Genomic DNA, 22,728 nt, shown 5'->3' with positions numbered 1-22,728 from the left:
ACAGTTGCTAAGAAGCGGTAATTGAGTTTATCAAATGAAATTATCTCCACTCAGCCCACCTCCTCTTCAGCTTGCCTTTCTCAATCAGGAAGAACCAACACCACCTTTCACAAAGGACACTTGCATATTTGAATGGCTTCCCAGGAGTCTTTGAGTGGCATATAATTACACATAATTTAATTTTTTTTGTCATTAGTCCCAGAGGCTTTGATCCAAAGTCTGTATTACTCTGATATAAGGAAAATAAAGCCCCACCTCAAATTAAATATTTGCCTTTGAGTACAGTTTGCTGTTCATTGTACAACTGATCTTCTGGTAGAGTCTTCGGTTTCCAGGAGCCACTTCAGGGCTTGGCATCTTTTCCAGTTCCTTGTGTTCCCCCATCAGTTGTCAGGTCACCAGGAGCCCAAGCACCACTCAGGTTTCAAAGACACTTCCAGACACAAGGTCTCAGGAGGTGACACATACGGGAATCTCATAGCTCTTGTATCTTCCATGTGAGGCCAACCATCCTGACCTTGAGTTTAGGGGATGGGGTGCTTGTGTTGAAACAACACACTGATGGAGGCAAAATAAAGCACTCGTGCATTTGTTTCAAGTAATGTACCCAACACCAGTCATAATCTGGCCAATTTTCCATTTTTAAATTAACATTTATTAAGTACCTCCAATATGAGAATATATTATACTTGCCCTCAAGGACCTAACACTACTGAAAAAGAAGGAGACTGGAAAAGGTCAGCAGTAGAAGGAGGCCAAATGAAGTACACGCTGTGTAGAGGTGCTAAAAATATGCAGAGGAATCTCAGAAAGAGGAATGAACTTACCAGGCCATTCCTCTTCAGCTTTTAGGAAAAAAATCTCCCTCCCTCCCTGGTGGTTAAGCCAACCATCACATTGTCCCCAACTCCCCATTATCATGATTCTTTAGGAGCTGCCTAAATTCTCCCCAACTTAGATTGAGGAGTTTATCACCCAGACCCACTGATTTCCTTTTCACCCCAATTCCCAGCATCATCTCAAGGGAATTCTGAATCCATGTAAACGATATCTAGCTTCCCAGTCTCCAGGTCATTAACACTCTCAGCTCCAGTGACCTTCACCTCCTTTCCTTATTGGGCTGCCCATCCCCTTGGTCCCACCTCCTATATTACAACCACCCAAAACCACTTCATCCTTACAGTCTTAACCTTAATATTCCACTCTCAGATCATAACCTTTGATTCCTCCAGCTCTCACTCAGGTCTTCCCACTATACCTACTCTCTGACCTCATCCTGACCTCTGAGCTCCTGACTTTACCTGGTTCTCCATATCTGTCGGCATCTCCTGACTTCACTTCATTCCCCATCTACATGGTTTCACTTCCATTGTTCTCTCACCCCAGTGTTATCATCATCCGCTTGTCTTTCTATCACATACACCCCATAAACTCCTAAACCTGGGTTAATCTAAATATCCACCTTCTATACTAGGGCTACTTTTAGGACTGCTGGAAAACATCTCACTACAATGAAGAATGGCGCCCCACAGATTCACAGCATCAGCTGTACCCTCACCACTCTCAGCAACTCCTGGACTTCTCCCACTCCCCTCAGGTTTCTAACACTCGTGTTTCTCCTCAAGTTCCCAACTCAACTCCCTTCTCTCTTAGTTGACCCTAATTCTTATCTTAGAGAAATATAAATTAAACTGCCTCAACTTTCTGCCCCTCCATGACCACTACGTAGAAATCTATCTAGGTCTGCCCTCAGCATTACCCTTCTTCAGAAGACAAGACATTCTGGATGTTCAGATGTATCCATTATCACTGACTTCCTCAAGGACTTGCTCCATCAGGAACAATTTCTCTTCTGTAATTGTCAGCCTAGGGATTCCTACTGGATTCTTTACTTCTTCCTGTAAACAAGCTCATGTTTCTTCTTTAAAAAAAAAAAAAAACCTCCTTCAATCCATCCCTTCCCTCTCACTTTCACCATACAGTACACCTTTCTTCCACAGCCAAGCTTATAGGACAGTCTCCACTTCCTCACCTCCCATCCACTCCCCAACATGGACAATCTGGCATCCACCCCTCCCAGGCCTCTGAAAATGCCTAGTCAACATCTACACTCAGGTGTCTCATGGACAGCTCAAACTCAACATGTCCAGAGCTAAACTGCTCATCTCTGAACCCAAACCTTCTTCACCCACAATCCTTACCAGCTCAGTTGAGGGTAATGCCTTCCTTCCAGTTGCTCATGCTAAGAAATTCAGAACAATCCTTCCTCTCATGCCCCGTAGCCCAATTCATCAGGAATTCTGTTGTCTGTACCTTCAAAATAGATCCAGAATTTGACACTTCTGACCACCTCCAGTGCCACCATCCTGACTCAAGATATCACCACCTCTTGCCTGGATTACTCCACTAGGAGGTCTCCCTGCTACTACCCTCCCCTCCTACAGTCTATCATCAACGCAGTAGCCAGAATAATCTGCATTTTTAAAGCATAAGTTATACCATATCATTCCTTGGCTCAAAACATTCCGTTGCTACCCAAAGTCAAAGTCCTTCTAATGGTCTGCCAGGCCCTAGAAGGTTTGCCTCCACTCTACCCCTTACCTCCTTGATGTTATCTCCTACTATTTTCCCCTCAGCCACTCGCCTCAAGCCATGCTGGCTTCCTTGCTATTCCAGGCAGAGTCCACCTTGAGGCCCTGTCACTGGCTCTGCCTTTTGCCTGAAATGCTTCTCCCCAGATATTCACGTGGTCGACTTCTCATCACTTTCAAGTCTTTGCTCACATGTAAATTTCTGACCACCGTATTAAAAATCACAACCCCTACCCAACGTTCCTGATTTTCCTCTTAATATGTTTGACTTTTTTATCTATAGCACTTGCCACCTGCTGGCATGCTATAAATACACTTATTTGCTAATGTTCATTCTTTATCAGCTGTCTCCCCTCACTAGAATGGAATTATTTACTGATATATCCCAAGTTCTAAGAACAGTACCTGGCATATAGTAGGCATTCAATATATGTTTGTTGAAAGTGAGTTGAATTACCAAGGTCACTGGTGATCCAAAGGAAACTTTCCAGGCCTTGGCTTTGTGGATATCCCTGCAATTCTGACACTGTAGACCAGTGCATCCCCCTTAATCCCCTCTCCTCCTTTAATTTTCCTTCTACATCTCTCTCCACTCTTCCCTGTTTACAGGTTTCTCTTCCTTTAAGCAGCGATGGTCCTCCCGCTCCATTCTCAATCCTCCCTCCTCCCCAGTCGTCACATTCTCCCTAAACAAGCTCATCCACTCCAGGTTTCAACCACCACCTAAACATTGATCTAAAACTTACACCTTCAGACAGACCTCTTTCCAGCTTCAGACCTATGTAAATCATCCGGTTACCAGATAATCTGAAACTCCATGTGTCCAAACCTGCTCCTCTTCCTGAGCTCCCTTTCTCAGTGAGCACCACTTGCCCAACTGTCCAAACCAGAGACCCGGGGGGGTGCGTCCTAGATCACTCCCTCTCTCTCTCACCCTCCACATCCAATCAGTCACCAGTCCCCTTGTTTCCATCCCCACCGCCATCTCGAATCAGCCCTTTCTTGAACTGCCATCACAGGCTGCTCACTCTCTCTGCTTCTAACCTGGCCCCTCCAACCCTTCCCCTGGGCGGTCCCAGCAGGATCACTCAGGCTGCTTCCTGACCCTCAGCCATCTACAGGGGAAAACCTAAACTCCCCGCAGGCAGGAGTCCCAGTCCCTAACATAACTGCCTCCCGTCCAGCCACCACCCTCCCACAGCCCACTTGGACAGTCTTGAGCTCATGCTTGCAGTCTCCCCTGAACGTGCATGCCTGCGCGTGCCTCCAAGCCTTTGCACATGCTTTTCCCTCTGCTGGTAAAGTCTCACCCTGCCTCTCTCTCTAGACATCTCGTTCTTCAAATTTCAGGTGCCACATCCTGCTAAAGCCTTGTCTGATTCCCCCAAGCAACCCAGAGCATTCCACTCATTCTTCGGCCATATTGTGTACATGCCTCCACCATGGCAATTACCTTGTGGTCTTATAATTATAATAAACCCTCCCTTTGACCTCCCGTGGTAGTTGTGAGGGTCAAGTCATGATAGGAGAAAGGGCTTGGTAAGCTGTAATACCTCAAACAGCTCTTAGTCATGCAGGGAGGCAGGAGCCAATGGTGAGAGATTCAAGGAAACAATTACAACATAATGAGATTATTACTACCATGGAGTTCAGATGTGGAAATTGAGGCTCAAAGACCCTTTCAGGCTTCAACAAGGAGCAATAAGCCTGGGATCTAAGCATCCTGGTAACCATGGAGCATTAATCAGGGTTCAAGTACAGGAAACAGAATCCATTCTTGTTTGTTAAGGAACCATGCTGTAACATAGGGAATTCAGTGCTTACAGAATAGATCATGGAAAGAGCATGAGAAGAGAACTCTAAGCTGGGCCATCAGAAATGGCAATCAGAACCTGCCACCTAACTTGCCCACTAGGGGAGCTGCCACCTCTGCCATAATCAGGATGGCAGAGAATAAAATCTCAACACACAGAATCACTGGAATCAGTAGCACACTGCCAAAACTCCAGTTTCAAAATCTGGGAGGCATTGCCACCCCACCAACACCCATGGAGCTAGTGACTAGACATGATGTCACAGCTGCAGAAACATCCACACCCAGAATCACGCTGGTCACCAGCAAGAGCCAGTGCAGCATGAAGACGACCTCCCTTTACTTCCACCTCCAGATACTGTATTAGTGCATCTAGTAGTGGAAGCTAACTTAAATCCAGAATCCTAGGAGCAGGGGAATCTGAGAAATGATGTTTTTAGCTTTCCAGACTCTCAGGCACAGGAAGACACATAGAAGGAGTTTGAAATGGATGCCAAGTGCCAACCCATAGCATCCACCACACAGCACAAAAAGGAAATCACAATAAGGGATACACATCTTATTATGGAAAAGTTCCTCTCAGGGAAGACACAGTGTTTGCTTATTGGTTGGTTGATTGTTTTAGAACAAAGAACTGAAGGACATTTTAGTTCCTAGGGAAAGAAAGTTTTTCCTCATATGAACTGCTGAAAGTTAGTTCTCACGTGAGGACATTCCATGGAGAACATTGTATGATGTGACATACAGTGTCTTCGGCGGAAGCTTCATAGTAGATACAGAGGAGGCGTTCATGTGCTTGCTGGTCCTTACGTCACTTTTGCTAAAAGCAAAGGTATAACATGGACCTGGAACCAGGGACTTCACTTGTCCCCGTAGCTGTCATTAGACTGTCTGACCCTTAGGTCGGTCACTTTCAAACTGTGCTCCGTGGAGCCTGCGGGTTCACAGAGGAGCCTGGGGACCCTCGGTCCCCTCTACCAGAACAGCCAGAGTTTTATCCGTCTTATCTCAAGTCCACATAAAATTCCCTTTGAAGAAAAGCGTTTAATTGCTTTTTAAAATGTTTGAAAATTAGTCTTTGACCATCTCTCGTAAAAGTTACTTCTTACAACTGGCTTTTGGTAGGAGGCAAACTGTGAACAATGTGAAATCTGACACTGGCCCACAAGACCAGAATTCTGTTGAGCTGATCAAGACAGATTCAAAAGCTTTCAAGAGGCTTGAAGTGGCCAATTGTGAGGTGGCCTTTTCCGGATGGCAAAGTCTGTGCATTTTTCTCCACCACTGCCCACAGAGCCCAGGTCCAGGCTGGGACCATGACACTAAATAAATCACAGAATGTTAGGGTACAAAAGGAACTTGGAGGTCCTCCAGCCCAATACCCGCATTTTACAGGTGAGAAAACTGAGGTCTGGAGGGAGGAAGGGACTGGTTAGCCACGGAGCAGGGTCGTCCCTCCCCCACCCAGGGCCTCCTGTGGGCACTTACACCTCTCTGCTCCTGCCTGTTCTATATTTAATCAATGTCTTGCCTGCATCTGTAACTCCCTTAGAATTAAAATGCACACCTCACAATGCTAGCAGTGTTTTCCCGCAGGGTGCTGAGCATTTACCAGAGATTAGTGATTCCAAGAAAACTGCAGCAAATAAACGTCTCCATCAATCATACGAGCAGCTGTCTGAAAGGGTCTGAATTGAGGAAGAAAATGCCTCCTGCTGCCTTTTGCCCTTCCAGAAAAGGATCTACCACCTTTGTTGTTTCTCTCCCCACTTCTTAGGCGGAACCCCTGGTCTCTACTCCCAAAACAGAGCCTGCCAAATGCGGCTCAGCTGTCTACCTATCCAGCAAAAACAGCTGCATCCTGGTTCTGCAGGGAGAGGAACAGCAGCCCCTGGTGAAGTGAAGCCCAGCCACAGCCAGGGATTTTCCACTTAGGCCCAGGTCTGCTCTCCATTCCTTAAACCGACTGGTAGCTGGAGGCCAAGTCAGGACGCAGGGGCAGGGTGGAGAGCACATTCTGAAAGGCCCAGGAGACCAGAGTAAGAGGAGAGCCTGTTGGAGAAGTCCCATCAGCTGTGGGCTTCCACTCTCCTTCTCACCTGTTACTGCTTATATTTGGCCAAATGATATCAGTCACTTCAGGTGGAATACCTTTAAAGCTGAACATTCTCCCCTCACCAGCCTTTCCTCTATGGCCTTGTCCGTTTCTTCCAGGGTCCTACCACCCTCCTTGTCTTGGAGGCCTAAACTCAGTCAAATACTGTTGATCCTTTCTGCATAATGGCTTTTGTGTCTGTCCCCCAGGTGCCATCTTGGTCTCCCACACCATCCTCTCTGGCCCGGAACTTACAGGGGTCCCCAAAATGGGCCCCTCTCCGTGGTCTCTCCAATCCCCTCTCATACACAAACGGCTACATTCATCTTCCTCACACTCCTTCGCACGTGACCCTCACTTATAAACTTGCAGTGTTCTCCAAAAAAATGAGCCGGGACTTCAAGGCCCTCCATAACTGGGCCTCCAACCAAGTTTGCAGAATGGTCTCTCCATTATGGGCACACACGCATGGGCGTGTATACACATACACGCACACACAGAGCTTTTAAACCTGAATGACGTCCCCACCGTTCCTAGGAAATGTTCCATGGATTCCTGTCATTGTGCCATTGTTCCCACCACTTCCCCAGCCTGGCACTCCCTCCCCCATAATATGAACGAAATCCCTCTCATCCTTGCGACCTTCCCTCCTCCTTCCACCTTCCAGGTCCACAGAGAGCCCCGCCCATCCCGACTGCACACGCCACTTGTCATCTGCACTGTCTATGTGAACACGGCCTGCAGACAGCTGGCAAGTTAGAGCATATGTCATTACCCCTGTCTTGCGGGAGCAGAACCTGCACCTAAAGAGCCGAAAGGCCCATCTGCCAAGTCCGCACAGCAGCGGGTAGCTTCAGCAGAACTTGCCCAGGTCTCCAGCCCAGTCCTCTCCCAGGACCCCTGCAAAGCCAGAGGCAGAGGAGCCAAGGGGCTGGAAGGAGGAGGAAGAGGCGGGGGGGAGGGGAGAGCGGGCCGTGCTTGGGGAGTGTAGGGGTGGAGGAGAAGCCGTGAGTAATGGTCAGCTCCCCCAGTCAGCCAGAAAAAATAGGGCAAGCCCTGCCTGCAGAAGCATCCGGCACAGCACACACCACGTGATCAGCCAGACCCGGGGACCGAGGAGTGGCCCGCTTCCTATAAACAGCCCCATTGCCTTACGGTAAAAACACGAGGGGGCAGTGTTTATGGTTTCCTGGGAGGGAGGCGGGAGGCCGCTGCCATTTTTGCATCTTTCTGCGTTATCACATTGACTTGGGGGAGTTCGACACACTTTGTCAGGCTGTGTAGGAAAACGCAGTAGCCAGGCCTTCCAAACAGGGCCCTTTTGTCCACAGCTGACACCCTGGCCCAGAGCCCAGCTCAGCTCCAGGGAAGATTTAGGTCAGAAGGAAAATGGGGGCGGGGGTGGCTGCAGCCTTAAAATCTGGTCTAGCACAAGAGAAGGGAGACGTTTCCCCTCTTCCCACGGTCACACCTGCGCCCCTGAGGCAGGGGCAGGGGCTGGCTGGCCTTCCCTTAGCCATTACGGCCGACTTTAAGGAGAAAATATGGGGAGGTCTCAACAGCCCTGTAAAACAGCTATTTGGCAAATTCCCATGGTGCTGGAAACTCCCCATTTTGCCATTTCGCTCGGTTGTCACCACTCGCCAGTCAGCTCAAGTCATAAGCTCTTTCCTTACCTGTTTGGAGTTTGCAGACCTGTGCAAAGGGGGAACATGACCCGAGAGAAGCTTCCAGTCAGCTGGGGAGGTGGCCACGGAGCTAGGAGCCATTTCCAAAGCAAATGAGCTTCAAGAGGCGAAAAGCATGTCGTCCTGAATCACGCAGAGTTTGAGGGCTGCGTCTGCTTTGTAGGAAGTTCATTTTCCACAGTGTTTTCTCTACTCAAAGGGGGGTTTTTGAGGAGCAGCGCTTATCACCACCTGCTGCCACGTTTCCCCCAAAACACTCTCCCAGAAAGGCTCCTCTTCCCAGAGGTCAGCCTGAGAACCTTCCGCGAAGACCAGTTCTTCTCACCCATGCGCATTTATAGGGTTGGCAAATAGGCTTCAGGTGCCCGCATCTTTTGTGAAAAGGGGTCACCTGTGCAGGCCTGACTCTGGCCGCCCTGCGACGCTTGCCTGCTGGACTCGCCCGCCATCTTCTGGACGAACGCGGTACTGCTACCAGGGAGAGGCTTCTTGGACGGAGGATTCTCCTTGGGCCGAGGCTTCTAGGGCAAACTTGAAAACCAACCAGGGCAGGGCCATGAAAAAGAACTACACTTGAATGCCTAGAAAACAGTCACCGACTTCATTTTCAACAGCAAAGATGCATGTAAAGATACAGCTCTTTGTTGTTTTTTAATCATTTCCAGTGTGTCTTTCCTCACTTACCACTAGACAAACATGCATTTGAACCCCAGCTATGAGCCAGATGCCTTGCTAGGTGCTGAGAGACAGATGAATCACATAGTCCCTGTCTTAAAAGAAAGCCTGAAGTCTTTTTGGATGAACCTAAAACTTCTCTTTAAAATTCAGTTAAAAAAAAAAAAAAGCCTGGAGTCTTTTTGGATGAACCTAAAATTTCTCTAAAAAATTAAGTTGGGCTTCCCTGGTGGCGCAGTGGTTGAGAGTCCGCCTGCCAATGCAGGGGACACGGGTTCGAGCCCTGGTCTGGGAGGATCCCACATGCCACGGAGCAACTGGGCCTGTGAGCCACAATTACTGAGCCTGCGCGTCTGGGCCTGTGCTCCACAACAAGAGAGGCCGCGATAGTGAGAGGCGCGGCGCGCGCACTGCGATGAAGAGTGGCCCCCGCTTGCCACAACTAGAGAAAGCCCTCGCACAGAAACGAAGACCCAACACAGCCATAAATAAATAAATAAATAAAATTAAGTTAAGGGACTTCCCTGGTGGTGCAGTGGTTGGGACTCTGTGCTCCCAATTCCGGGGGCCCGGGTTCGATCCCTGGTCAGGGAACTAGATCCCACATGCATGCTGAGACTGATGAGCCCACGAGCCACAACTAGGGAGCCTGCCTGCTGCAACTGGGACCCGGCGCAGCCAAATAAAATAAATAAATATTTTTTTAAAAATTAAGTTAAAAAAAACAAAACCTGAAGTCCAGAGGTCCAGAAACATGTGAGCCAATGGTAGCATTGCAATGTGATCACTGCCACGAGGGGGTGTACCACGTGCCATAAGGCCCCAAAAGAGGAAGTCTGCCTGGGGCAGAAAGGGAAATGGTCCAAGGGGAACAGACAAGGTGACATTCGACTGATGGTGAGCAGCCAAAAGGGAGGGCAGGGAAGGCTCAAGTAAGTCTCATAGAGTCAAAAACTCTCACCACTTCCTCCCCTCTCTGTATTGGCCAGCAACATTGTTAGCAGAACACTGGTCACTGGGAACCTTAGAGGCTGTTGAACCTTGGTGGGAACCTTGGAGGGTCTAGAGAAGGCAGAGAGGCAAAAGGTCGTGGGATCTTTTTCAGGATGACTTGTGGGGGGCTGCAGAGACACTGGTTCAGTCCACAGGTGTGGGACAGACAGTAACTGCTGTGGCCAAGAGGAAGTAAAACACCAGACTTCAGAGTAAAAGAAAACTGGGTTTGGATCTCGTCTTTGCTACTTTAACAGCTGTGTGACATGGGCAAACCACTTAACTTCTCTGAGCCACAGTTTCTTCACATATAAATAGGGGTAATAGCAACCCCTGCTGAGGGCACTTAAATGAGGCAACGCCCGTGGAGCCCTAGCCCAGGGCCTAACACCTGGAGGTCCTAGTCAGTGACTGGCTGTGGAGACCTCGGGGCATGACGCTGAGGCCCTAGTGTGGTTCTTCCGTGGAGCTCTGTGTCTGCCTGTTCCCGGAAGCACCCCACACCTCTCAGGCATCTTCCAAATAGGGTTGGCGCACCTCATGAGACATACTTATACTAAAAGATAATTAGTTGTTTAGCTGGTCCTCCTGTAGTTTTAGTGGCTAAATCTGGCAACCCCACTTCCAATCCCATGTTTGGGGGGATAAGCCAAGGTAGTAGCCAAGACAGATAATGGAAGTAGTTTGATGCTGCCATGGAAGCCCCTGGAAGCCTCTGGGAACTCAGGCAAACCAAAGTCAGAGACTTTCAGGCAGCTTCTGCAGGTCAAAGCTCATTTCAATCCACTCTCTAATAATGATCCCAGAGTCCCTAAGGCAGGGTCCCTGTGAGTTCTGCAGGAAACTAGTTCTAAGGGCAGGAAGCACAGCACACAGGGGAAAATGAGTCTAGATCAAATAAATTTGCGCATTAAACAGGCTCTTTCACTGCTAGACATTTATTATGTTGATGTGAACTGGAGATTTCTAGTGGGGGAAGGGGGGGTGGTTTACTTGGGGGATGGCTTCCCAATTCCCATCTGGTCATGGAAACTTGATATTCACATGCATCCCTTAGGGCTGGCTTTCTAGGAAAAGCTGCTCTAAGGTGACACCTGAAAGCAAAATTACATCAAAAACTCCTATAAACCACAGGCAAGACTCAGATGCTAACCCAGTCCCTGTCAGAGTGAACCATTTTTGATCCTGCCAGCGATGCAAGCAGCCTCTTAACCAGCAGAGATAGCATAGCCGTGGCCCACGTGTGGGTTTTTAGGGAGGCTCTCACTTTAAGTGCTGGGATTTTAAGCTGATGGGGTGTTCATCGTCTTGCGGCACAGTGAGGGGTTCTCAGAAGCCTTCCCCAAACTCCCAGCCATCTCTCTCATTATTCTGCTTCTGCACCTAAAATTCCATCATCGGGGTGTGGAGGCCTTGATACTAGTTCAAGTGCAAATATGCCTATAAAGACTGGCTCGCGAGGGCTTCCCTGGTGGCGCAGTTGTTGAGAGTCTGCCTGCTAATGCAGGGGACACAGGTTCGAGCCCTGGTCTGGGAGGATCCCACATGCCGCAGAGCAACTAGGCCTGTGAGCCACAACTACTGAGCCTGCGCGTCTGGAGCCTGTGCTCCACAACAAGAGAGGCCGCGATAGTGAGAGGCCCACGCACAGCGATGAAGAGTGGCCCCCACTTGCCACAACTAGAGAAAGCCCTCACACAGAAACGAAGACCCAACACAGCCAAAAATAAATAAATAAACAAATGTAGGGTTTAAAAAAAAAAAAAAGACTGGCTCGTGAGCCTCCATCAGCCACCCCCATGTGGTGTGAGTCAGTAGATGGGACCCCTCTCAGGTGGCAGCTCTGGTGGCACCTTTGTTTTCTTGGCTGGGAAGTTATTCTGAGGCTCAGAGCAGGTGCACAAGTTGAAGGGGGAAGCAGGCCTGAGCCATCAGAGGGGAGCCAGGGCCCTGCTGGGGCCAGCAGAGAAGAAACACAAGCTAAGCTCTTTCAGAATTTGCCAAGCCCAGGCCTTACTTGGAATCCTGTAAAAATCTAAACACAGGCCTGAAATGATGGCCCCTCATGCACAGCTAGAGGCACTTAATCCTTTCCCACAGGTTTCGCTCCCCTCTGGAGACTTCCATCTATCCAGAGACCTCTAGTCACTGCGGGATTACGTGGCATGTACAGGCACAGGTCAGACTCGGGGCCAGGCCTGCTCTAACCTAGCCCCCAGTTCTGGAAACCGAGCCACCTGCTACCCCAGGTCCAAGACCTGAGTGCTTGGTCCTGCCCCATCACCTTATTTCCTAAGCCCAAAAGTTGATTCCCTGCCAGATTCACCCATCCTAGTGTCTTAGTTTTCTGCCTGTCATTCCACCTTGGGGCCTGCATCCCTTGGCCCTTCACCCCTGCAAGGACTGGAAGTTGTACCCCAGGGCCCAGGACAAAGCCAGATGCTTCTATCACAGCTCTCCTATGCCTCCTGCCTGCTGGGACCAACTGCTTCCCACTAGAGGTCCTGACGGCCAAAGGTCCCCCTTATGGCTCCTTCCATTGCTGGTCTCATTCCCGTGGTTCTGTCTAAGCTCAGCTGGTGGGTATTTCTGTTTATGATGTATTCCTCCCACCTCAATCTCCTCCATGGAACACAGACTCCACAAAGCCAGTTCTGCAGATTTGGGTTAACATCAGGCATTTTTAGAGCTGGAATCCCTCCCAGGGGTCTTATGGATTTAGCGTGTCTGGGGTGACCTGAGAATTCTGCAAACGACCAGGAGCAAGAACCTCGGGAAAAACTCCTAGCCTGAGAGCCGCCCCATAAGGACAAACCGGACCACCAGGGGGCAGTGTCGGCCAACATTGCTTCACTGAGTTACGGTCACCCTCCTGTTGTAGGGGCAGAGGGAAGGATGCAGAGTAAAGTTCTTCACAGGAATAAGTTTATTTTATGTTAACTTACATGAAATGAAAAAAGAGTTTCAGATGAAACATTCAAGGAGGATTTTTTTGAGAGCGACTTCAGCATTGTCATAGGGGAGACCTTCCATACCTCATTCAGCACATTCTAGAAGGCCAGCTCAGGGCAGATGTACCACCTGGCTCCACGCCCACCTGTTGTAAGGTGGGAACAAGGATAACAGGCCAGTATGAAGCAGGGCAAGTTTCATGGCCCCAGGTTTTACGTGCAGAAGCTGCATCCCTGGAGGGTTCCAATGACTTGCCTGGGTTTTGGCTTAGCCAATGGCAGAGCTTAACACAGGACCCCAGGACCCCAGGACCCCGATCCTCGGGGCAGAACATTTTCTGCTGCACTCTGCTGGGCCCCTCCTCTAACCCCAGATGAGTTATTCAAAAGTCATTACTGAGAGCCCCTGAGGCCCAGGCTAGAGGGTCTCCATGCCCCCTTCCAGTTCTGAATAATGGAAGTCCAGAATTTCAGCCTTACACCGGCTCTTCATTGAAGTATTCCTCCCATCAGGAGCTCCCACCTGGGTAGAGCATAAGGGCACCTGTATTCAGGCTTCACCACAGGTGGGCTTTGCTTTAATAAGCCCAGTATATAAATGGCCCTTGGACTTACAGAAATTATAGATTGGGGGAAAGCAGCTTTGTGAAATGATGCACAAAATTCCTTTAAATAGCAAGGTTCTCACACTCATCACCCTACTTCCCAAGCATTTAAAATAGACTTAAACTTACAAGCCTTTAATTTATACCCAACTTTGTGGGAATTCATCTGCTGCTAATTCACTCACATCGGAGTAGAGGGATCAAACAAGGAAAGTGGTCAGAAAGTGAGGCCTCTGGTCCTACTTGGAGTGTGTAAGGACAAAGAGGAGAAGGTGTAGCTCCTTGACCCTCTGGTCTGCCTGCCTATGTCACACTCACTAGCCGGAAGGGAGTCACAGCCTGACCAGGGCCATCGGCTACACTGACCCTTTACTGGTCCCTGCTGAGAGCGAGGCAGCATGCCCTGCCCTCATCCAGCCACTGCTCTAAGGGGAGGATGAGACAAGCACCAGGTCATTTAACACAAGGCGGCCAGAGAGACACAAAGCATACAGTTTCACTGGAATGGGCCTTGAAGGCTGGAGGGACTTTCATAGGTGGAGATAATGGAGAAAGCATTTTGTAGGCTGAGAAAACCACCAGCAAAAAGTCAGGAAGGCAGGTGAGCTAGGGTGTACCTAGGGAACATCAAGAAGCATTCTCTCTCTCCAGCTAGACTGTATACTCCACAAAGGTAAGAAGTGCATATGACGATCCTTGGTCTTCCCCTCAGTACCTAGTTCAGGGTCATGAACCTGGAAGGGACTTGTGATGTATCATTTTGGGTGAACTTCTCAAAAGGCTCGCCCAGGGCACTGAGGCAGGTGCGTTGAAAGGGAACTGAATTCCTAGTACATGCATGCTGTGTCAGTTATCAGTTTACTGCCTCTCAGCTGTAAATCCTTAATTGCCCAGCTCCTGACACAGAAGCAAAGCCCTATAAGCATTTCTCTTGCCAGCCCATGATGTTAAGCTTTGTCAGTAGAGGGTGCTGGAGAGACATCAGAAGAAGAAGGGGCTTCTCTTCCCGGCTCTGGTACACTTTCCTTTTTTCTTACTCTCACAATGCTGGGCTGGCACACGGAGTGGTACTCGTCTTCAGAGGGTTTCAGGGGCACCTTGGGGGCAGCTTGTCCCAACCAGTTTCCCAGCTAAGGTTCTCCAATGACTTCCGGAAAGTTTAACACCAACTTCTAGGCAGCTTCTGGGTGAGATTTGTTGGCAACACAGTGGACAGTTTCCTGCTTGACCTTGACCTCAGTGAACTTTTACATGGTTCAGTGGCTCCAGCCACACTCTCTCCAGTGAGATCTGAATTTCAGCCTCTAAGAAGCACCTCTCCCAAATTCACTCCTGTATTATTTAGAGTTCTCTTTACCCCTAAATAGCCAATCCCCTGTCACTAGTTAATATTTCTTTATAGTCTACCTTCCCTGTTGGAATTACTGTGTGATTTCTGTCTCCTGATTAGGCCCTGACTGATACAACGCTCATACACATGCTGTTGGGCAGCACGCCACAGGCCTGCAAGCCTTATTATGGCCCAGCCTCGAGGCCAAAGGAAGAGGCTGGAAACAGCGACAGAGCTATCAATGGTTTATTGGATAGGGGATCTGACACTCCTGAAGCCAGGGAGGCTACCATTTATAGGGGGAATTGATGTCAGGGTGGCTCATCAGTTACCGGGAAAACCAGCTGCTGGGGCTCATCCTTCACAGCCCCTTTGGTTAACAACCATCACGAGGGCAGACGTTTCCCTTTAATAAACTGGCAGTTGGAGCCGTTCTGGACTAAGGATTAGAACAGTCACTAGCTGGGGCAGGGGGCAAACACGTAGGCAGTTACTGGTTAAGTTCTATGATTAAGAGGTTCGGATAGTCAAGTGAGTAGCGTGCAGGCGAAGCAGAGACTGGTTGAGCAGGGGACGTACAGAGAGCAAGAGAACAGCCATCTCGAGTGGCCTGACCATACACATGCCTTCACACACATCCCTGCATACTCCCTGGAGGGGCTGTCCTCAAGCAGCTCCTTGCTCCTTCCTTACTCAGATTTCCCCAGCAAATCCTCTGGGCATTTAGGTCACCTCTTCCCCTTGAATACCCACTGTATCAGCCAGGGTTCAGTCAGGAAAACAGAAAACACTTTCAGTATTTCCAGCAGGAAGGGATTTAATACAGGGACATTGGTGCTTAAGTCCTGGCTTCACCTGATCCTAGCTGTGTCACTATGGGCAGGCGACTCAGCCTTTCTGAAACTCAGTTACCACTTCTAGGAAGACAGAGACAATCATAGTACCTAACTCATATGGTTGCTCTGAAAAATTACATAAAATAATCCTTGAAAAATTACCAATACCTGGAACATGGTTAGTGCCCAATAACTGTAAGCTAATGTTGGTCTTACTACAATAGTAGATTGCTTTATGGGCCCCAACTCTTCATACTGCCCCATATCTGTACTTTTTACCCTATGTCTTCACAGTTCTTCCCACTAAAAGGATGGAGAACATTTCTGAATCCTTTGGCTTTGAGTTTGGCCAAAGCCAAAGCCAATAGCATAAGATGGAAGTGGTGGTATGCCAATTCCAAGACCTCTGTGCTTCTTCCATTGCCATGAAAAGAGCATGCTAAGGCTAGCCCACTGTCCCCAAGAAAAGGAAGAGGGACACATGAAATGAAGCTGCATTGGCCAAGCCCCCTAGATGAGCCCAGCCTAGATCAGTCAACTATTAGACGTCTGAGCTAAATAAATGCTTATTGTTGTATGTCACTGAGATTTTATGGTTGTTTGATATATAGCTGATACAACTACCCCTACAACTTATACGTTATAGCACTTGGTGATTTTTAATAGCAGCTCATTATTTGGTCATATATAATTGTTTCCTTGGGCAGGTCTCTCCTAATTAAGATCATCAGACTTAGCAAATAAAAATACAGGATCCCCAGTTAAATTTGAATTTCAGATAAACAATGAAGAATTTTTTAGTATAAGTGTGTCCCATGCAATTTTTAGAATCTATTTATACTAAAACTTATTTGTCTAAAATTTAAATTTAACTGGGCACGCTTACATATATTTATCTGGCAATCCTACTCCCAGTACTTGAGGCAGGATCAACATCTTACACAAAAACTGTGAGATAGTTCCCACGGTCACCATCATAATTCTGGGAGAGAAAATCCGTGGTTCAGTTAAAGATTTGCAAGAGGGAGTTCCCTGGTGGTCTAGTGGTTAGGATTCCGGGCTTTCACTGCCGTGGCCTGGGTTCAATCCCTAGTCAAAGAACTGAGATCCTGCAAGCCATGCGGCGTGGCCAAAAAAAAAAAAAAAAATTTGCAAGAAGATAGATCTTGAGCACTTTCCTTCTCTCCAGTGACAAAGCCCCTTATAATAATGATGATGATGGTTTCATTTACTTAGCCCCTGTAGAGGCAGATACTATGCAAAGACACTATCTTAGTTTCACATCAGTGCTGCAGTGCAGGGGAGTGGCCAAATCTTTATCCCCATTTACAAATGAGTACACTGAGCGGCAGAAAGGTAAAATAACTTTCCCTTGGACACACAGCTAGAGAGAGTAGCAAAGCTAGAATTCAAATGCAGCCTTTTCTCTTTCCATATGCAACCTTGTCTCCAACTACCAAAATTGTTTTTTGTCATTTCCACAAAACTGAAGACAACAAAGTATATTCCCCAGCCCCCAATCTATTTACTGGTCCCATTGAATCCATTCAATGAATAATTGAGGTTGTATTAGTTTGCTAGGGCTGCCATAGCAAAGTACCATAGACTGGGTGGCTTAAACAACAGAAGTTTATTTTCTCACAGTTCTGGAGGCTAGATGTCCAAGATCAAGGTGTCGGCAGGGTTGGTTCCATCTGAAGGCTGTAAGGGAAGGATCTGTTCCAGGCCTATGATGATTAATTTTCTGTGTCAACTTGACTAGGCCCTGGGATGCCCAAATATCTGGTTAGACATTATTTCTGAGTATGTCTGTGAGGATGCTTCTGGAAGAGATTAGCATTTGAATTGGTGGACTGAATAAAGCAGATTCCCCTATCCAGTGTGAATGGGCATCATCTCATCCTTTGAGGGCTGGAATGGAGCAAAAAGCTGGAGGAAGGCTGAACTGATTCTCTCTGTCTGTCTGAGCTGAGATCTTGGCCTTCTCCTGGCCTTGGACTGGGACTTATACCAGCAGCAGTCCTGGTTATTAGGCCTTCAGACTCAGACTGGAATTTATGCCACCAGCTTTCATGAGTCTCCCACTTGCAGAGAGCAGATCGTGCCACTTCTCGGCCTCCATAATCACATGAGCCAGTTCTTTATAAGTTCTATTTGAATTTATAAGGCTGGGCTCCTATTGGTTTTCTGGAGAACACTAATACAAGCCCTGTCTCCTTGGTCTTTAGATGGCCATCTTCTCCCATCTCCACATCATCTCCTGTGCATGTCTGTGTCCAAATTTCCTCTCCTAAGGACATCAGTCATATTGGATTAGGACCCACCCTAATGACCTTATTTTAACTTAATCACCTCTGTAAAGACCCTATCTCTAAATAGAGTCACGTTCTAAGGTCCTGGGGTTTAGGACTCCAACAAATGAATGTGCGGGGTGAGGGCACATAATTCAGCCCATAACAGGGTTTGTGGAGCTAATCGTGACTCATCTCAATACAGGCTGCATTTAAAAGAGGAACTCAAGAGAACAGATTTCAAATGATGGAATTCTGAATTTCAAGTGGTGGAATTATAGTTTTCACAGCAGTCCCTAGGGGTGGCAAAGGCCCATCCTATAGTTCTTAATAATGGCACCTCAAAGGTATCACACCCTCTGCCAAAGGGGCCTTAGCAACTGGTGGAATGTGGGTTATTATGAGGACAGGGGATTGTGATGGTGGCCGGGCGGAATCTTGTGGAAACTGGTGGAATCTTGTGAGGCCAAATGTTAACACCTCAAAAGATGTCATTTGGCCCCAACCGGCAGTACTGTGGTTTTCTGGATGGCAACAGAGGACGGGAAGATGATGGAAGGCCGGGGGGCAGGAGAAAGCTGCCCAACCTTCCCCAAGATGGTGCCTGATGACCCCATGTCCGAAGGGAAGTCAAGGGCTTCTTTGGTAAGGAGGATGCCTCTTCCCACTGCCCCAGCCTGTCCCAGCAGGGCGAGGAAGAGCATGATGGGGACACCACAAGATAGGAGCTGAGTGCTGTTAGATCCCAGAGAACTGCTAAGAAGAGTAGGAGACGTGCACCCTATCCCCATACTGGCACCCAGCTGTAACCGGGGACCAGGTAGCCCTTCGTAAGATTGTGAAGTCACTTGAAGCTGGCTTTGGTCTCCCCCATCTAGCTCTCCATGTGGGGCCCTTTCCTCCTCCTGCAGGTGGGACCAGGCTTCCCCATAACCCTATCGTTGGTTCCCATATATTGAGGTTCTCTCAATGCAGACCTTGGGTTTCTTCCTCCCTCTGTGGCCCCCAGAGGACTGGATGTCTAATTGGCCTCAAAGTAGAGTGAGAGGTGGGAAAGTTACCTCCAACAGTGATCTGAAGATCACGAGGAAGACAGACTTCTATTCAACCCTCCCAAAGGTCCCACTTGCAACTTTAGGGCGCCATTCTTCTGTGTCAGTTTGCCCTCTCCTTCTTCTTAACTCTCAGGTCCTGATAACTCCGTCGAAGTTTCTCGGAAGAACTCAGTCTAGATGTTTACAATTCACACCACTTTCAAGCACCCCAGTGCGCTGTGCCTGGGGCTGCAGGAGCCTGGTGGGGTAGGGGGTGGGCAGCCCCATGCTAACTCCTCCCGACCCCCCACTTCCCCCTTCCCAGGCCCAGGAGGCAGAGTCCCCCAAGCCAGACTCGTCCTACGACTACCTTGAGGAGATGGAAACTTGTGAGGACAGAGGCTGCCCGGGGCCACCTAAGTCACTGTCGTCCAAGGCCGGCCCCGCCACCACCAAGGGCCAGGCGGGCGATGGACCTGAGCGCGCAGAGCTGCCCCTGGCCCCAGCCGCGGCGGCCCCGGGGACCCCAGGGCCCCAGCGAAACGCCGAGATGGAGCTGGAGAAGGTGCGCATGGAGTTCGAGCTCAAGCGGCTCAAGTGCCTGCACGAGGAGAACGAGCGGCAGCGGCAGCACGAAGAGGTGATGGAGCAGCTGCAGCAGCAGGCGACGCCCCGCCTGGTAGGTGACAGGTCCCAACCGGGAGGCGGCGGGGGCGGGGAAACCAGGGGCGAGGGGAGCCCACCTGACCCGCTTCTCGGCTCTGCCCCGCCCTACGCCCACCGGCGCGCTGCTTTACAGCTTCCATGTTAAGCTGAGATCCAACTCTTCAAGGATCAACCCTCCCCAGGAGGGACCCGGAAGCCGCCTCGTCCACTTGCCTGTCCATGGCTTTCCTCCTCAGGGAAAACTCTTCAACATTTCCTCTATGTCTGGATTTCCACCACTCTCCACTCCTCTCTGCGTCTCCTAAAATAGGACGCCTGGGACTAGACCCAGAACTCCCACTGCAGTCTGGCCAGTGGATTTTGATAGAACCGTCATCCCCTGCTCCCCTGATCAGGACTGCATGCGTTCTGTTGGATCACGCTGCCTTGCTGTCAACTAAAACTTAGACATCTTTTGGCAAGAAATGGACCACTCTCCCCTAATCTAAATGGGGATAAGAAAGCCTGCTTGGGATTAAATGGGATGGGAAATGCTTAGCACTCGGGCTGGGCCATCATAAGCACTAAATAATGGAAGATGTTATTGTTTAAAGCAACGCTGTCTGGGCTTTAAAATCAGACAGTCCTGGGTTAAAATCCTGGCTCTACCACATATAAATCGTGTGACGTTGGGCAAGTTACTGATCCTCTTTGGGCCTTGGTCTGCTCATCTGTAAGGTAATACCTACCTCACAGGGGTGTCGTGAGGATTAATAGAAAGAATGCATGTGAGGCACTTTGCAGTGAGCCTGGCACGTTGAGGTCAGCACTCAGTGTTAGCTATTACCATTTTTGTGTACTCATGCAATTCACTTCTTGACACAAATGCAACAACTTACGTTCATCACTTCTCAATTTTATCAGGATGTAATGTATTAGCTACGCTTCCCAGCTCTGAGTCATCCTCAGTTCTGAGAAACTTGCCTTCTGGCTTTATCCAAGTCATTGCTATAATTGTTGAGGAGGATATGACCTAAAGTAAATACCACTAAAAGATCTCCCTACAGGTTAGCAATGTTCCATTAATCAGCACCCTTGAGTTACATTATCTCCAGCTCACATTTCTCTACCTTGTCCAGAAAACTGTACTGAGACACACTGTCAAATGGTTTCCCAGAATTAAGATATTACGCTATGGCATTTCCCCAATTGACTGGTCCATTTTTTTTAAGAAAATTAGGTTGGTTTTGCATGATTTGTTCTCAATGAACACATGCTGCCTTCTTAACAATTATCTTTTGTTTTTCTTGCTCACAAAATACCTGCTTTTTAGCTTGAAAATCTTTTTCCTTGCTGGAGGAGATGGAAATCCTTGGTGTATAGTCCTATCTGCTCTCTGTCTTCTGCTTTAAAAAAAAATAGACCATTGAAAGTGTTTTGAAAAGTCTAAAAGGTTTCACAAATGCACAATTTTTTATCAAAATCACAAATATCAGCCATTAGCACGTAGACCACAAACAGTGGCAGAAAGTCCATGGAACCAGAGCCACACCGAGTCTGCAGAGAAACACAAGATCTGTCCAGCCCTCCAGTCCCACCAGAACACTGGGTTTCTTCCTCTGGTCTTCCATCTTCCTTACTATTCATTTTAGAGGTGGCATCACTGGAGTCATTTCCTGCCCCCTCAGTTTTATTTAGTTACCCTCACATTTTACGTAGTTGGTTCAACCATAGTATGTCCAAAACCCCAGTCTTTAACAATAGTTTACAAAAGTGTTTTACTTCCTCTGCATTAACTTGGAGAGTTGACTTAATTTTTAAGCCTCCCACCTCTCTTTTTCTGGGTGGGTGGGTAGATAATTGTCATTGTATTGAAAAATATCTCTATGAATATGTTTCTAGTGAATTTAGGGCATCACAGTTCCTGCCATATGCCTGCTTACAAAAAATGTGGCATGAGTTGAAAAGATATTTTAAAGAATGAACCATGGGTGATGCCTTCTTAACTATAGATCAAAATAGTTATATCAGCTTTTACTCTGCTTATATGTTGATGCTTTCTACAGTTAAAATGGGGGTCTGTTCAACTTTAATTATATAGATTCTGGAAAAGAGCAGCACACAGGCAGAATCAGCCAGACAGCTCAAGCTGCCTTCCCCCACACCCAAAACCCTGAGAGTTTAGGGAGGCCCCATCACCTGTCTCTTACTACCTGTCTGCAGGAGAGACCACGCCCTGGGCTGAAGGACCACAGCCTGACCTGATGTGACATGCACTAGGGCCCAGAGAGTCAGACACAGTCACTTGTGCCCAAGGGACCCCCTCTCATTGTGCCACCATCCAGAAAACAAGGTGGAGTATCTGGGGACACTGTCCAGAGAACACGCCCAAGACCCGGCGTCCAGATGTGGGGATCTCGAGTAGGAAAGAGACTGCCCACATGTGGGCTCAGAGGCTGCATGGAGTGTACCGAGAAAGGAAGGGGGTGGCCTGATTCAGGAGGGCTAAGACCAGGCTCAAGAAGTGAAAACTCATGAGTCCCCTCTGTGCCCGTGACCTTGCCTGGAATTTTCATTCTTGTCCTCACTCTTCCTCCTCATCATCTCGTGAGGTGGGCATGATTACCCTCACCTTAGGTGAGGAAGACAGCCTGCCCGAGGTCACATTCAGGAAGGGACAAGAGCAGGATCGAAGCCCAGGTCTGCCTGGTACCCAAGCCCTGGTTTTGCCATTTCTACTCTTTTCTTTCCCCCACAGTTCTCGGGAGGCCTGCAGGACCTCCTGCTCCCCCAGAACCAATTCGCCATGTTCCTGTACTGCTTCATCTTCATACACATAATCTATGTCACCAAGGAGATGATCTTCTTTCTCTTCTCCAAGCACTACCTGTTCTGCATCGCGGCCATTTTGCTCTGTTTGATTAAAACTTTATGGTCATACTTCCAAGTGCCTTTGCTCTCTCCATCACTGGGCACCTCCTTCCCTCACCTGTGGCTCCCTCCCATCAGAACTTGCTGTTAGGAAAGGTTTGCTGTCAACCATTTACACCTTAGTGTGGAGAAACATGTTCAGGCCTTGTACTAAGCCTGAGTTCCCACTGTGGATGAAGATGCTTTATTCCCCAAGAGGAGAATTTCAGAAGGTAGCAGGCCAGGGAAGTATCTGTAGGGAGAAGGGTTT

General features: G+C 48.5%; 2 protein-coding genes across 2 annotated transcripts in view; one reads left to right on the top strand and one right to left on the bottom strand.

Moving 5' to 3' along the window:
- ATP6V1E2 (ATPase H+ transporting V1 subunit E2) overlaps window positions 1–22,728 on the bottom strand; it is a 454,269-nt gene that overhangs the window by 383,990 nt on the left and 47,551 nt on the right. The window lies entirely within an intron of this gene.
- On the top strand, window positions 9,371–22,699 carry TMEM247 (transmembrane protein 247). Its single transcript, XM_082358338.1, has 3 exons — window positions 9,371–18,513; window positions 19,234–19,581; window positions 22,306–22,699. The coding sequence occupies exons 1-3, from the start codon at window positions 18,397–18,399 to the stop codon at window positions 22,567–22,569; spliced, it is 729 nt and encodes a 242-aa protein (XP_082214464.1). The 5' UTR covers window positions 9,371–18,396; the 3' UTR covers window positions 22,570–22,699.

Source organism: Balaenoptera borealis (genome assembly GCF_965194805.1).
Source record: "Balaenoptera borealis genome assembly, chromosome: 15".
Lineage (NCBI taxonomy): Eukaryota > Metazoa > Chordata > Mammalia > Artiodactyla > Balaenopteridae > Balaenoptera > Balaenoptera borealis.
This window is presented reverse-complemented; position numbering and strand designations above follow the sequence as displayed.

Bases quoted from the DNA above. Each gene is read 5' to 3' on its own strand.
- TMEM247 (XM_082358338.1), top strand. From the start codon at position 18,397: ATGGCAACAGAGGACGGGAAGATGATGGAAGGCCGGGGGGCAGGAGAA. The intron at 18,514-19,233 runs GTAAGGAGGATG...TCCCAGGCCCAG, and splicing joins GGAAGTCAAGGGCTTCTTTG to GAGGCAGAGTCCCCCAAGCC. The intron at 19,582-22,305 runs GTAGGTGACAGG...TTTCCCCCACAG, and splicing joins AGCAGGCGACGCCCCGCCTG to TTCTCGGGAGGCCTGCAGGA.